At 38.9% G+C, this 15,565-nt stretch overlaps 1 protein-coding gene across 50 annotated transcripts in view; it reads left to right on the plus strand.

Annotated features, from left to right (window-relative positions):
• Positions 1-15,565, plus strand: part of camta1b (calmodulin binding transcription activator 1b) — a 698,990-nt gene that overhangs the window by 23,450 nt on the left and 659,975 nt on the right. For 17 of the 50 annotated variants that reach the window (XM_087274093.1, XM_087274094.1, XM_087274089.1 and 14 more), the window contains exons 1-2: positions 1,127-1,183; positions 8,224-8,325. The exons of 10 other annotated variants lie outside the window; for them this stretch is intronic. In XM_087274093.1, the coding sequence (XP_087130219.1) occupies positions 1,159-1,183; positions 8,224-8,325 (127 nt within the window). In that variant the 5' untranslated portion in view covers positions 1,127-1,158. Of the gene's footprint in view, positions 1-1,126; positions 1,996-8,223; positions 8,326-15,565 lie in introns of those variants that run through there. 23 more of the 50 variants (XM_087274137.1, XM_087274113.1, XM_087274114.1 and 20 more) reach the window with 4 other exon arrangements.

Genomic DNA, 15,565 nt, shown 5'->3' on the forward strand with positions numbered 1-15,565 from the left:
GTGGGTATTCAATTGTAGCCTATAATATTAATCAGTGTATTCTCTGAATATAATAATGATGACCTTTAATATTAATATATGATTTGTCTAAATATGATAATAATAAACTTTATTATTCATCTGTGCATTCGCAGCATATGATAATGATAGCTTTTAATCTTTTTTTATATAAAGACGACAAGTTTATAAAATGTTACAACGCCATAACTACTGGCATGCATTCTTTTTTTTCTTGTTTCTTCTGTTGTTCAAACAACATTGGCAGTAGCCTAATCGCTACATGCTGTTTTGTTGTACGTAAACACTCTTGATTAGGCTTCATTTGGGAAAACGGCAGACGGACTCACAATGCTCAGTCTGTTTACGGTCGATGAGTGGAGCTGTTCTTTCAGCACCATCTCCTTCAGCACCCACGAGTGGACAGCGCTCGAGAAACAGCTTGAGATCCGCGCACGACCTCAAACGTTTCATCCAGATGTTTCTTTCTTTTATTTATTTATTTATTTATTTATTTATTTATTCATTTATTTATTTTAATTTCAAGTGCTGACTTTAAATGCAATAACGTTTTAAAGTAAAAGCCCCATCGCGTTTATTCATGCCATTCTTAATTCACAGTCATCTTCAGCACGAGTGGCAGATTAACGACTCTAACATGGCTGTTAACATCTAATTATATGACACAGTGGGGCATGTTATTAGTACTTAAGACTGCTGGACACGTATCTCGATTATAAGAGGAGTTATTTATTGTCGCGGATATGGTTGTCTGTCAGATAGACATTATTTGACTAATACTCGACTTTATTTTGCCTGCTTTGCAATAAGGTTTCCCCTAAATCCCATAGTCGCATCCATCCACAAATCCTTATTGGTCGTTGCATTGTAAAGGTGTCTCCTAAATAAAATCCATTCACCAATGGCGTTGAGGGGATGGATAAAAGAGGGGGGTATGGATCTCGAAAAATTCATGAAGCATCACCGAAAGCACCATTGTCATTTATGGCACTTTGCGGCCAATAGCTAACGCGTATTTACGCACGCGCCTCCCGCCTCTCGCCCCCTCCACAGCCGCGTCCTCGCCGTGAACGCGCGTGGTACCCCCCCGGTCGCTAGGAGGAGGAGGAGGAGGAGGAGGATGTGGCGCGCGGAGGGGAAATGGCTGCCGAAAACAAGCCGGAAGGTAAGAGAGAAATAACAAGATTATTATTTTTCATTTCGCTGTTTTGTCAGCGCCGAGCTCCAGATGATGAAGGTCGGGATAGGGATGCGCGGCGGAGAAAGTCAGTGACATTTTCGCTTAGCTTGTGTTTGTCACGAAATGGCAAAAAAGAGGAGCAGAAGCGCTGATGGGATTAGCCATCTCTGAGACGGCTGTTAAAATAACGGGAACGGAGTTAGGTAATCACGGGCTACGTTCATTACGCGACTCCTTTCATCTCGGAGGCTTTTCAAAGTCAACGCGCATCAAAGTCGAGGCGAGCCACAGCCTTCGTTGCATGAAGAGAAGCATGTTTGTGTTCTGACTGAGACGCGCACATGAGACGCGTGAAATGAACGCGTGAGATGACTCGCGTATGGTTTAGAGTGGGATTCCTCCACACCGCATCCACGCTCCCCGTGGGCTGACAAACAAGCGAGCTCCGTGAAGTCAAACGCGGTCAACTACTTCATTTTTTTCGCTCTCTCTCGCATTGAACAGGGCGACGCTTTTAACTCCAAAAGCGATAAATGCAGATTTATGGTGATGCTCTAAAACGTGATTGATTTCTTTCCACCCCCACCAGAACCCCCCTTATAGTGACTGAACCCACCGACAGCTGCTCGATATGCTTCAGTCTCGTGTGGAATATTTTCCCAGGACTGTGACTGTTTGGCCGCCGCTGTTTTGAAGCTGTCAGCAGTTATTTTCTTAGATAATAACGCATTTAAACTGGATTGGAAAGGACACCCGGAAAATTGAAGCGGAATTTTAATGAGGCAGCAAAATGAAAGGTACGTCTTCCCCTCTTTTACTAAAGCGAAAGCAAGTTTGTGCTCTTATCATTGACTTTAATTTGATTTGAGTGTAATTATGATTCGTCGAAACCTAAAGTTCACTTTCGTTTGTGATAGCAGAGCGCGCTCTGTATAGACTTTCGTTGAAATGATTCTTTTAAGGTGGTGAAATTCTTAAGAGATTAACGTATTTGTATTCCTGTATACTAAATCAAACGAATTTGACGGAAAATGTAAATAATTCAGATCACATTTATAATTCGCAACACTCTCCATCTGCTTCTGATTACTTTGATCCCTTTCGGAGGTCGTATTTTTTATATATAGCCTATATAAGGGAAAAAATACGCAGATATTAGTATGGGAGGAAAATGCTGATTGTTCAGTTTTGTTAGGTCTGGATTACCTTGAAATAACAGCCGTGAGTTTGTCAACATTTAATTATTTATTCAACTATATCTCCTCAAATCAAGGCAGCCAAGGAAGTTTTTGTCCATAACAGCCACAAAGTGGCGCTATTGAGCTTTGCAAAAGAATACCCCCCCTTTAACCCCCAAACACACACACACACACACTTTAGAAGTAAGTGTGATAACTAAGCTCGCCTATTAAAGAATTCCATCAAAGTGACGAAGTTGCCCTCTGTGATTTGGGGGAGCTCACAGAGAGGCTGTGTTGGACAGTAGCTTGCACGTGTTCTGTTTCTCTTGTGAACACTGCAACGTATAGAATTGTCTTCTCGAAAGAAGTGCGTTGAACTTCGGATCTGTAGGCATTAGCAGAGTTGTGTTTTCAGCTTGGCTGGTGGTCTGGAGATCCTCATTTGTGATATTGCTGAAAGATGACCTGGCCAGAAAAAGGTATTACCTTTTTGTGTGTGTGTGTGTGTGTGTGTGTGTGTGTGTTTGTTTGTTTTCAACGTGCATATTTATCCACGCGAGTCCAGGTAAAGCTTTGCTCTTGCTCTACTTCTTAGAAAGAAAAAATGTGTCATAATGTAACGTAAGTTTGGGGACAGAACGATTCTAGGCTATTTTTACCCATTCGAGCTGCCACAGAACAGGAGAAAACATCGCCTCTTTTGACCTGTACGGCCTAAAACTGTGTCACGCATTTGTATCTGACAGTCTTTGCTCTTGCCAGCTTCCTGGATCAGTTATATTCTCTTCCTCCACACAGGAAGCGTATTCTCTAGTGGTTCTTGCCAACATGATGATGACAGCTTACATGCAATGATGTGTTCCTCTCACTACCCCCATCAACTTTTAGATCTTTTCAAAGTCATTTTTCTGGATTATTTATTGATTTTTTTAAGGGGCTAGAAAGTGCATTAGAGTCTTTTTTTCTCGGCTGGTTTATTCAGTTTTTTGACTCTCACATACGTGCTTCCACTCACCTGTATTGTGCTGAGAATAGCAGGCTGTGTAAACTCAGTTGAACGAAGTGAAATTTCAGTGTAGTTCTGCTTGAAATTAGGCTCCTGGGTGTTTCACATTTGCTTTTTGAGATCTAGCACTTTTTAAAAACAGTAGTTCTTCAAAACAAATTGGGTTGTGTAAAAAAAAAATCCACTTCTGAAGGTTTGCCTGCCTCATAAGCCATGCTCATGTTGTTGTTTCTCCCACTTTTATCAGAAAAAGTTTCTTTCGGCTCAATAGACTCTGTGAAATATTGATTGTATGGATGAATTAGTCAACTGTGAGGAGAGAGGCTGCAGTGTGTCCAGTTTACTAGTGAGTACTAAATCCTTGACCATCACTGTCAAAGAGTCGATATGAAAATTAACAGCTGGGTTAGTTTACTAGTATTTAGGTGACATCAGGGAGATGTTAGTGTGCTGGATTAGCTCTTTAGATTTTTGTTGTATCTCAAGTGTATGGGTTACTTACAGCAGAAGATGTTTGTTTAAAGAGACAGGTCACATATAAATAAATCATCACCTGTACCGTATACGAAATTTGCATGAATTTCTTTTTTCTGTGGTATATAAAATAAGATATTATCTTTAATCTGTTTGTCCTTACAATGAAAGTGGTAACCAAATTATTTGCATCCAATTTTATTTCAAAGCCACAAAAGAAACGTTAGACTGACGCGAGTGTGTAAATGATGACCGTTTCCATTTGTGCAGCACATTATTAGTTGTTGCTAGATCAGATATGATTGCGGCTGGAAGTTAACAAAAATTTAACGTAAATATAAAGTATAACATTTATTAATTTTCCCATTAATTGTATTTTATTAATGTCTACCCCCAACCCTATACATAACCATCAGAGTAACACAAAAACAATAGTTGTATAGAGTATTATTTATAAAATTACCTAAATAAACTGTATTTTTTGACGTCTTCCCCTAAACCCAACCGTCACAGTACTTTAAAATACTGTTTATTGTTATACAGTGTCATAAAAAATGTTGATGCACATATCAGCAGCTGTATCCTGTCTAAGCTTTACCTATATTATGTCCATCCGCTTGTTAAGTGTGACGTCACGCTGCTTCCGCCTCCAAATGCCATATCCAACTGTATGGGGAGACTCAACAATTGGTAATAATAAACGTTTACAAAGCGATGTAATACCTTCGAAAATCACGATTACAATGTATATATTCATGTCTGATATCCGATGGCCAGAATGTGATAAATATTTGATAAATTGTTAAAATATTGGTGTCTGTGGTATATAAAATATTATCTTTTATCTGTTTGTCCTCACAATGAAAGTGAAGTGGTAACCAAATTATTTGCATCCAATTTTAATCAAAAACCAAAAAGGAAACTTTAGACTGACGCGAGTATGTGTAAATGATGATAATTTCCATTTTTGAGTGCAGCACGTTTTCAGCATACAGCAAACACACACACACACACACACACACACACACACACACACACACACACACACACACACACACACACACACACACACACACACAAACATATATATATATATATATATATATATATATATATATATATATATTGTGTTTTAATAATACAATCATATTAACCATAACATTGGATAACATCAAGTACAATAATAATCAAAGAAAAAATATTTAATAAAAAGTAAAATAAAATAATGCTAAAATAAAATGATAAAAAACAGAATACAGAGGCAAAACTATCAAATTAATTATTTACAAAGTCCTAAAATTTCACAATTTTTAAACTTTTTTTTTTTTTGCTGTAAACATTTTGTAATATAGTAATTAAACAATTTAAATTGAATTGAATATAATATTTACTCATTAAAATAAATAAATTGCCTATAAATTCTATGTTTGCCATGAGGAAAGTAACAAACATTATCACAAAGCATACTATAGCACAAAGTCTTATTTGTTTTATTTCAGCTAGAATGAAAGCAGTTTTAAATTTATTTAAAACTATTATAGGTCAAAATTATTAGCCCCTTTAAGCTATATATATTTTTTGGATAGTCTACAGAACAAACCATCGTTATACAATGACTTGCCTAATTACCCTAACCTGCCTAGTTTACCGAATTACCCTAGTTAAGCCTTTAAATGTCACTTTAAGCTGTATAGAAGTGTCTGGAAAAATTTCCAGTCAAATATTATGTGCTGTCATCATGGCCAAGATAAAATAAATCAGTTATTAGAGATGAGTTATTAAAACTATTATGTTTAGAAATCTTCTCTCCGTTAAACAGAAATTGAGGAAAAAAATAAACAGGGGGTGGCTAATAATTCTGACTTCAACTGTATATATATCCATGCCTAATATCCGATGGCCAGAATGTGATTAGCATTTTATATATTGTTAAAATATTGGTGTCCGTAATGCAGCTAGTCCAGAGACTGTAGTGTACCCCATACCAAGCAAAAATAAAAAATAAAAACTTGTAATGTCACTAGTTAACACACTAGGTGCATTTTTGTTTCAACACATCCTATAACTTTTAAAATATCAACCTCTACCAAATGGTAGCTATGTCAGTTTATGGTAAAAGTATGAAGTGTGAGACCAATTTATTTTAAAAACATAATCAAAATAAAACACTTGAATATTAAATCATCTGTATTTTTTGAAGTATTCCCTAAAATAATTCAGATTTTTATTTAACATGTTTTCTTGTTTTTTTTTGTTTTTTTTTTTTTACAATAAAACCAAAATCAAGTGTAGAAGTGCAACAGGATTATGTTTTTATTTACCCTAATACTAAAAAAAAAACAAAAAAAAACAAAAAAAAAAAAACAGTAAAACATGGTCAACCATTTGGTAGAGCGGGCAGTGAAAGGGTGAATGTGTAGTAGGCCCTCCCGGAATCTGCGCACGCAAAATTCTGCAGGTTTTCCACAGATTTTTAGCCCATCATTAATTCTGTTTATTTACTTGAGTAAATGTGTGTAAATCTATATTTATTCAGTTTTTGAATTAATTTCAGTAATATTATTGACTAATGTGAAAATGTTCATCTGATTTATGTACAATATAGTTTGTACAGTAATATTTTCTGTCTTTTACTGGATATATTATATGACAAACTTGCTTTATCTCCCAAATGAAGTGAATCTAATTGGATTTGCATTTTAAGCATTAAATAAAAGTTAAAAAGGGATTATTTTTTATTTCATATACTAAAGGGCACCTATGGTAAAAAATCTACTTTTCAAGTTCTTTGGACAGATCTGTGTGTTGGTATAGTGTATAGACCGTCACACTGGGATGATATGAACACACCCAGTCCTTTTTTTTTTTCAATATAACTACAAAAAAAGGGTCGGCCAATTGGAGCTGTTTTCAAATCGATCGCACCATTACGTAGCTAACCCCCGCCCACCGAATTGATTGACAGCTGCGTGCATTAACATGTTCCGGTAGTCGCGTGTATATGTCAACAAGACCAGACAGACATACGCAGAGCAACCGGGAATAAAAGGTCTGTTCTGTTCGCTAGGATCAGCTATCATCATCAAATGTGATTAAGAGTAAGTTTCACATGTTTAAAGTGTTTTAAAACAGAGTATGTGTGTAATTAATTACAGCGTTTTACTTCAGCTTTACTTCATCAGCACAGCCGCGTGTCAGAACAATTATAAAAGAAGACGCTTCAATCCCGGTTTGTGGAAGTTAAATCAGGTTTATTTTGTACATTAGCATAACAGATATCCACACAGTATTTGAGGTTAGCCTTAACTAAGCTAAGCGCGCTCCGCCTGCCTGCGTGCGTGCGTGTGTGTGTGTGTGTCATCTGCGATGTGCGTGTGTGTGCGCGAGCGCGTTAACTTTGTAACAATATTGTGTGACTCATCAATGCAACTTCACAATACTGATTAGTAAAGGTTAGTTCTTACTGTAGTATCTCACAAACGCTACGTAAGACCTTCTTCCTTTGTCTGTCTGTTGTCTGACGCAGCTGAGGGAGGAGGCATGTAAAAATAGTAGGCGGGCAGAACTCGGCTTAAAGGCGCAGTACGACAAAACCACCCCCTGCTGGAAATCAGTATAAAACAGCATCTTGTAAAAGGTAAAATGAAAAATCTGATGGGTATTTTGATCTGAAACTTTATATACACATTCTAGAGACGCAAAAGACTTATATTAAATCTGAAAAAAGGGGTAACCTAGGTGCCCTTTAAGGTTTTAGTAATGACACTCCCAAAATAATTCCGCAGAGATCCGCAGACTTTTACCAAAATTCTCAGCAGAAATAGCCAAAGATGTCCGCAGATTTCGTCTGGCCCTAGATATGACTAAACAGTGGTCATAAATTAATATTTTCTCAGTTCAAATGAGTAGGGGCTTGGACCTGGAAACAGTATTTCATACGTCACAGCTTAACAAGCAAAAGTTGTATACCAAAGCATGCATTTAACAATCCAGAAAGCCACAGAAATGAGTAGAGCCTTGTCATGTGGTATGATTCAATGTGTACATTTAGCTCCTCGCCAGCCTAGTTGATTGCACACCTACATACACATCTTGTACACAATCCACCGATGCTGGAAAAAAAAGGCTTCTTTAGTCTGCATGTGCGAAGGCAGATACTATTTCTTTAAAATAAACCTGAAATAACCCTTTGACCTTCAGTATCACCCGTAGGACATCAGCGTCACAGTAATAATGCACCATTTGACAAAGCAAGCAATTAATGACCTCTGCATGATCAGAAAGTGGAGGGCTTTGTATTTTTGTACCCATAGACCTTTTTTTTTCCCCCTCACTCTTCCCTCCCCCACTGTGTCCCCCTGTAGGACTGAAGAAAATACGTAATCCGGATCGAATGTACAGAACCGCCGTCGGTTACACCGGCCACGTTCCTCCTAAGAGTGTCAGCGATGACACGGACAACAACAGTAAGAGAGCTGGCTTCCTTTTCCACTGCATCCCTCCAAAACATGACAACGTTATGAAATGCTGTTCATCTTCTCTGCCCATTCGTTTACATACTGTATAACCTCATTCTCACAGCTGGCACAGTTCATCAATAGCGTTTCTTACAGCATTACCGGAGCCCAAAGTAGGGAAAGATCAAATCATCGCAAGGGCATATGATCTAAAACCTTGCTTTCAGCACAATGACAGTTGTTTTTCCTGGTGTGTTTGGAAGCTTGGCGAATTCTATCAAAGCAATTTGCAGTAAGCCAACGTTCAGCAACTAGGTGACTTCGGGAGTCGGGAGGGAGAGGCGGTTTCTTGGTGGATCAGCTTAAAAAAAGGCCAGCGTCTCATTTTCATTCAGCTCCATTACAGATGATGTTTATTCATGCGTGGCCATGCTGCTCTAGAACGAGCAGCATATTTTTGGAAGCAGCAGTTCGTTGTCATGGCTAATCAACGCACGGCGGTGTTTGAGCAGAGCTCAGGCGTCGGCTTGCGTGGGTGTGGATGAGGGTGTGTTCACCTCCTGTTTCCTCATTGGAGAGTTCTCGTCGCGCTCTCCCCTCTCAGTCTCTTCAGCCTTTCTCAGTGAGGGATCAAGACCGCTTCGAAGAGACACTCGTTTAATGAAGACACTCCGACACGGACACTAAGTGGCAGGAGTTCTGCTGCCCAGTTGTTGGAGGCTAACAGTTTAATTAGCAACTGGAGGGATACACGTCTCATCCGTGTCTCTGCCCATTTCAGTTCATCAGCAGGCAAGTTTTGAGCTTAAAGGACCATGAAACACCCTTGTTTCAGCAGGGTGTTTTCACACCTCTACTTTGGAAAAAGTCAGAAAAGTGGGCGTTTCCAGCTCTGTTTAGGGGGGAGTGTCGGAGAAAGAAAAGAGGCATGGTGTGGGAGTGTCTATTTGGGCACGCTGACTTTCAGAGTCAAAACACACACACACACAGGGGAGAAAGTGATGGTGTTTACATGGGCATCTGTAGTCGAATTATTTGCCAAATTATTAAATGGTGGACTTTAACTGCAGTTTGGCTCTTTCATTCAGGGAATTCATTCATGTCCCTCGCAACAAACGAGATATTTGATACGAAGAACTGCTCTAAGCGTGTATTTTTCATGCAATGTTTGATACCGCACGGCGAATGAGAGAGAAAAAAAACCTCAACACTTCCCGGAAACTTAGATGCACACGGCAGGTAGCGTCAGAAAGCTGCGTGTGTTATTCCGGTCACAAAATGCGGTAAAAATCTTACACGAGGTTAAAGTTTGGTTGTGGTGCTAACATGTTTACACGCAGTGCAATAGTTAACTTAGTTCGATACGAACAAACTGAATAAACAAAGAGCACTGGTCGCTCACTTACCAAATCTGTAGAGACAGGACAATCACCAGCAACTAGAGCCACGTCTTTATTAAGAGAAGACTACAAGCGAATCCGTATCTCGGCGTTTGCAGATGAGAACAGCTCTCAGGTAAACAACAATCCTCCTTAGACACGTAAGTTATTGTTGTCGAGCGTCGCGTACACTGTTAATCCACGCGTGATTCCAGCTGCGCTCTCACAGAGAGAAAATGAAAACAAAACTTAACTGCAGCAAACTATAAAAGCAACACTTCACGCTTGTTTAGCCAACACAACGTGGCGTCTCTGTCGTCTGAACACTGTGATCGTAATGAATATTAATGAAGTTGCACAATAGAGCGCGCTGATTGGATTGAACCAAGCCTTACTCATGCATTAATGCATCACACTGTAAGACGTAATAAGACACACTCTGGCACAGACGTCCAGTCTGCACGCTGGAATACAGGCTATTATGTCATGACCGTGACACAGCTTCAAAAATTCGTTTCAAACCGGAAGTACGAATTTGCTTGAAATAACACAAAAACAACCAATTTACACTTTTTAGTGAAATATAGGTGTCCTAATGGTGTTTATAGCAGTGTGGGACACATATACGACTGTCAACAGCTCAAAAAATGTGTTTTGGTGTTTCGTGACCCTTTAATAAGTCAGACCCGATGGTAATCCACTGATTAGCCCACATGTTGATTTCGAAACGAAGCAGACCATTGGTTCTTATAATGCCGTAGCTCGTGAGCCCTTGAATCCCTGGGCGTGTTGGAATCCGAGGATAAAAGGAGATCCAGTTCAAGCGGGCTTCTTCGTGGACCCCATTTCAGCCTGCTTTGTTGAGCCAAGAAAAGCTTTGGGAGCCAACTGGGACAGAACCAGAATGTCGAAGTGAGCTAATTGGGAGGAATCCTGGTCTGCCTTCCCCTTTCTCTTCTTCCCCAGTGTCCAGAGTAGCCTTTTTCACTCCACCAGTGGAAATCCCCAGATGATCTACACCCACTTATTAAGGCAGCCACATTGAACATCATCAAGTCTCTTTAGAATAGTTCAGATGTGCTGCTTTTTTTCTTTCAGGCCTATGTGCGCTGTTAAGAGTGTTATGCTATCGCATGAATTTGCACATTTTCTTTTTCCTCATGCTATTGCATATTTTCTGGGACAAGAGTCACTAGACAAGAAGCAGCAAGTCTCCGGAGACCAAAGGAAAAGCATCCCTTCAATGGAAGGATGACAGTGCATTAATTTGCTTTCTTGTCACAAACGCAGTATCCCATATCTTCAGTGTTTTATCAGCCAAGGCTTTATTTTCCCAAAAAAAAAAAAAAAACATCCAAGCAATTAAGAGGGAAGTTGCTGCCGTACAGATCTTTTAAATTGGCTAAGATAAAATTTAATTGAGATCCTGCAAATAATGAGAGGTTTTGTTCGTGTTGCAGAGATGCAAACAGTTGACTGAACTGCTCTACCAAAGAAGAGAGCAAAGAGAGAGAGATGCTGGTCTCCTGAGACGCCAAAACACAAATGTGAGGTTATCGCAGAACTGGCCTCCTGTCGTGGAGGAGTTTGAAGTCTTCGCTTGCTATCAAAACAGTCGGCGGTAATTGTGCCAAGCACTAGCGTGTCGGGCGTCCGGTGACGCTTCACTTGGCGGAGGCTTATGTCACTCTTCATAACAATCATGCTTCATCTGTGCGTGCCAGTACACATTCGCTTTACTCATCTTAGGGAGCGAGTCACGACCCAGCTAGTGCAGAAGAGCGTTCTTTTATGACTAGCTGGTTTAAATGGAGCTCACCTTGTTTTTGATAAAATCATACATTTGATCAGAGAGGATAACCTTTGATTTGGCCCACCGACCAATCAGAAAAGAGATGTAATGTGTATTTATATAGCGCATTTATTGTGTATGGCTGTACACAAGTGCTTCACAATCATAGAGGGTGCAGCATTTACTTAGATGATGTGACGGCAGCCACAGGACAACAATGCCAGTGCGCTCGCCAAACACAGACAGTGATAGAGCCAATTCAGTGGATTGGGATGATTGGGAGGCCATGACGGGTAAGGGCCGATGGAGGGAATTTGGCCAGGACATCGGGGACACACCCCTTCTATTTACGAGTATCAGCACCTTTGATTAACGCACATATAGATGTTGACACACACACACACACACACACACACACACACACACACACACACACACACACACACATATATATATATATACATGCAGTTGAAGTCAGAATTAGCCCCCTTAAATCTTTTTTCTTCTTTTTTAAATACTTCCCAAATTATGTTTAACAGAGCAAGGAATTTTTTTACAGTATGTCTGATAGTATTTTTTCTTTTCAAAAGTCTTGTTTGTTTTATTTCAGCTAGAATAGAAGCAGTTTTAAATTTTTTAAACACCATTTTAGGGACAAAATTATCAGCCCCTTTAAGCTATTTTTTTCGATAGTCGACAGAACAAATCATCATTATACAATAACTTGCCTAATTACCCTAACCTGCTTAGTTAACCTAATTAACCTAGTTAAGTGTCTTGAAAAATATCTAGTAAAATCGTTTACTGTCATCATGGGAAACATAAAATAAATCCATTATTAGAAATGAGTTATTAAAACTATTATGTTTAGAAATGTGTTGAAAAAAAAATCTTCTCTCTGTTAAACAAAAATTGGGGAAAAAATTAACAGAGGGGCTAATAATTAAGGGGGGCTAATAATTCTGACTTCAACTGTGTGTGTGTGTGTGTGTGTGTGTGTGTGTGTATATATATATATATATATATATATATATATATATATATATATATATATATATATATATATATATATATATATATATATATAATGAGTGATTTATGTATATCTCACTCAATCTTCTTTTTGATATTTTAAATGAATGCAATCTCTACATTTTAAATGATTTGTTTTCTTAGAATGAATTTACAACAAAAAATAATAATAATATATTTTTACAAATTTGACTGCTAAATTTGAATGCTCCATGATGGATTTTTTACAATTTTATATTATTATTATTTTTATTATTATTATTATTGCATAACATGCCATTATTATTATAAGAATATATTTTAGTGTATATTAAAATAATTAAATGAAAGTTGTATTTGTTTAACTCTCACCATACAAAATATAGTAGAAAACGATATTATATAGTTATAATTTATACTTCTACATATTTATAGGCGGCTCCCAGATTTCCTGGGGCGCTAAGCGGCCGCTTACCTCGTTTATTGGTTAAATCCGTCCCTGTTCACAGCCTATGCAGGTTCAGTTCACCAAAATAGGCATGGCGGGCATTTTCTGAGGTAAACATCATTTTTGAGTGAATTATACCTTATGAATACAGTATGTGACATTTTTAACACCACTTGGAGGTGTCCATGTTGCCGAGCAATGTTTATAAAATAATATGAAGACCTTTTATGGTTTTCTGTCCATGAAAATATTCACCTTATTCTTTGCCGACGAGCGGGCGCAGCCATTTGAATCTTTTTGGCTCATGACTTCCGGTCTCATTCACTTCCATTCATTTTTAGACGTTAAAAACGGCTCGTTACGCTGCTTGATGTTGCAAACTGATATTTTCCAATTATATTATTCTACTTGGTCTGTATATTAATGCAAACATTGTATTGTAGAGCAAGTAGTTTGACCGTTTTCTGCCGTTTATTATCCCTAGTCTTTTCTCCCATAGGCGACTGAATCAGAAGTTTTAAAACAATCTCGAAAACAGGCGCACTTCCGCATTTTAGAATTAGGTCAATAATTGGCTGAACTGTAGCGATGCTGGATTAAGATCGTGTTGGGGGTTGAATCGAGATCGCAACCTTTTTTTTTAATTAATCGTGCAGCCCTAGTTACCACGGCAACTTCTTTTGAAGTGAAGTTTCATAAACTAATTTCGAGAGGAGCACGTGATATGATTGAACACTGCTGGCCACTCATCCGTAATCAGTAACAATCCAATCAGAGGGATCCTAGCTTAATATAAATGGATCACTTTCCCCTTATTGCTCTATCTTCGTTTTGGAAGAATCCCCCCTTCCACCCCATCTCCACGCTTTTCTCCCCTTTCTAAAGGGTGAGCTATCGAGACCTAAAAGATCTCGGATCCCCTGATATGCTTATTGACCGGGCGGGAGCCCTGGGCTCAAATATCTCCGAGCTCAGGGTTCTCAGGGAGAGCATGCCAAACCTGCTATAAATGCCAAGCATATCTAAGTGGGAACTCTTGAAGTACAGTTTGGTATGTCTAGCTTCGTCCCTCCACCCTCAATCAAGTTTGTTTATAAGAAAAAGTTTGGGCACCCCTGCACTTTTGATTGAAATGGGGCTGTTTACCAATCCCGTCGCTCACTTTCAGTGTTTTTTTGGCGTTGGTGCTCACAGTGTGTAAATAGCTTTCATGTACCGCACTGTTATTAACACAGAAATGAGGTTATTATGAGTCGTCTAAAGACTCAGACATTCACTACATGATTTAAACAAGGAGCTATTGAAGAGCATAGTGATGATAATATGCCATTTTTTTTCTGTGATGAGAGAGAGAGAGAGAGAGAGAGAGAGAGAGAGAGTGTGAGAGCGAGCTCGGGCAGGGCAGAAAACGGGACCAAATTGTTTGCCAGAACTCTAAAGTGCATTTTGTATGCATAGCTCAACTCTTTATCCATTTGTATTCATACACTCATTTGCATGATTGAGTCCATGTGTATTTGAGCATTCTCATATCCTCTGTCTTGTTTATGTCTCTGAATGCCTTCGCTAGTCAGCGTTGCATGGATTTGCATGTTGGTTTTATGCATCCAGGTGTGAGACAATGGTTCAAGCTGGTGTTTGTCTATTTGTGTACAGTTTATAGGATCTGCTCGCGCTTTATAATTCATGTCAGAAGCATATGTTTTCTTATCACTTCATTTATATTGTGCCTCAGAATGTCAGGGTGTTGGAGTGTGTTTTACGGATTTGCATATTATCTTGTGAATATTTATGCCTCTGTAGATCGCACAATATTTACATCCACATATTTTAACCAAAGATGAACACATGCTGAAACAATGTGCAGAGTTTTATTTAATGAGTACTATAATAAAAAAAGGAATTAATATCAGTTAAATTAACTTCAATTAAAGTTAAATGTTATTTATATGTACATTTATATGACTGTATATTCGTCAAAGAGAGCTTCTTCCTAGGTAAGATTTTATTTGTCTTTTGTTTTAGTTTAGTCAAACAAAAATCTGTCACATGTACTAACCCTGGTTGTTTCAGTGCTGTATGTTTGCGTTTGTCCTTAAAATGGCAGTGAATAACAGCATTACGCCCTATTCACACGGGGCTTCAGCGTCAACGCTTGACAGAGGGCGTGTCTGAAGTTGGAGCTGAAACGATCATCATAGAAGCGTCAGCCAATGAAATTCAGTCAGCAATAGGCCACTGTCTGAGCTGGTGTATTTGCATACAGCGATCTGATTGGCTGACGCTTCCGTCGGCGCTTGAAAAGTTGAGCTAGTCCCAACTTCTGCAGCGAGGAACGCTTCTGAAGTGGCGCTGACGGATCCACAATGCAGTTCGGCAACGTCTGACGTCACCCATTCAAAGTGAATGGGAAGCGTTGACGCTGAAGCCCCGTGTGAATAGGGCGTTATGCTTTAAAATCTTCTAAAGAATGCTTCCAAATAGGGGCGGCATGGAGGCTTAGTGGTTAGCACGGTCACCTCACAGCAAGAAGGTTGTTGGTTCGAGTCCCAGTTGGGCCAGTTGGCATTTGCATGTTTGTGTTGCTGTGGATTTCCTCCGGGTGCTCCGGTTTCCCCC

Source organism: Danio rerio, chromosome 11, assembly GCF_052040795.2.
Source record: "Danio rerio strain M-AB ecotype USA chromosome 11, GRCz13ab, whole genome shotgun sequence".
Taxonomy (NCBI): domain Eukaryota; kingdom Metazoa; phylum Chordata; class Actinopteri; order Cypriniformes; family Danionidae; genus Danio; species Danio rerio.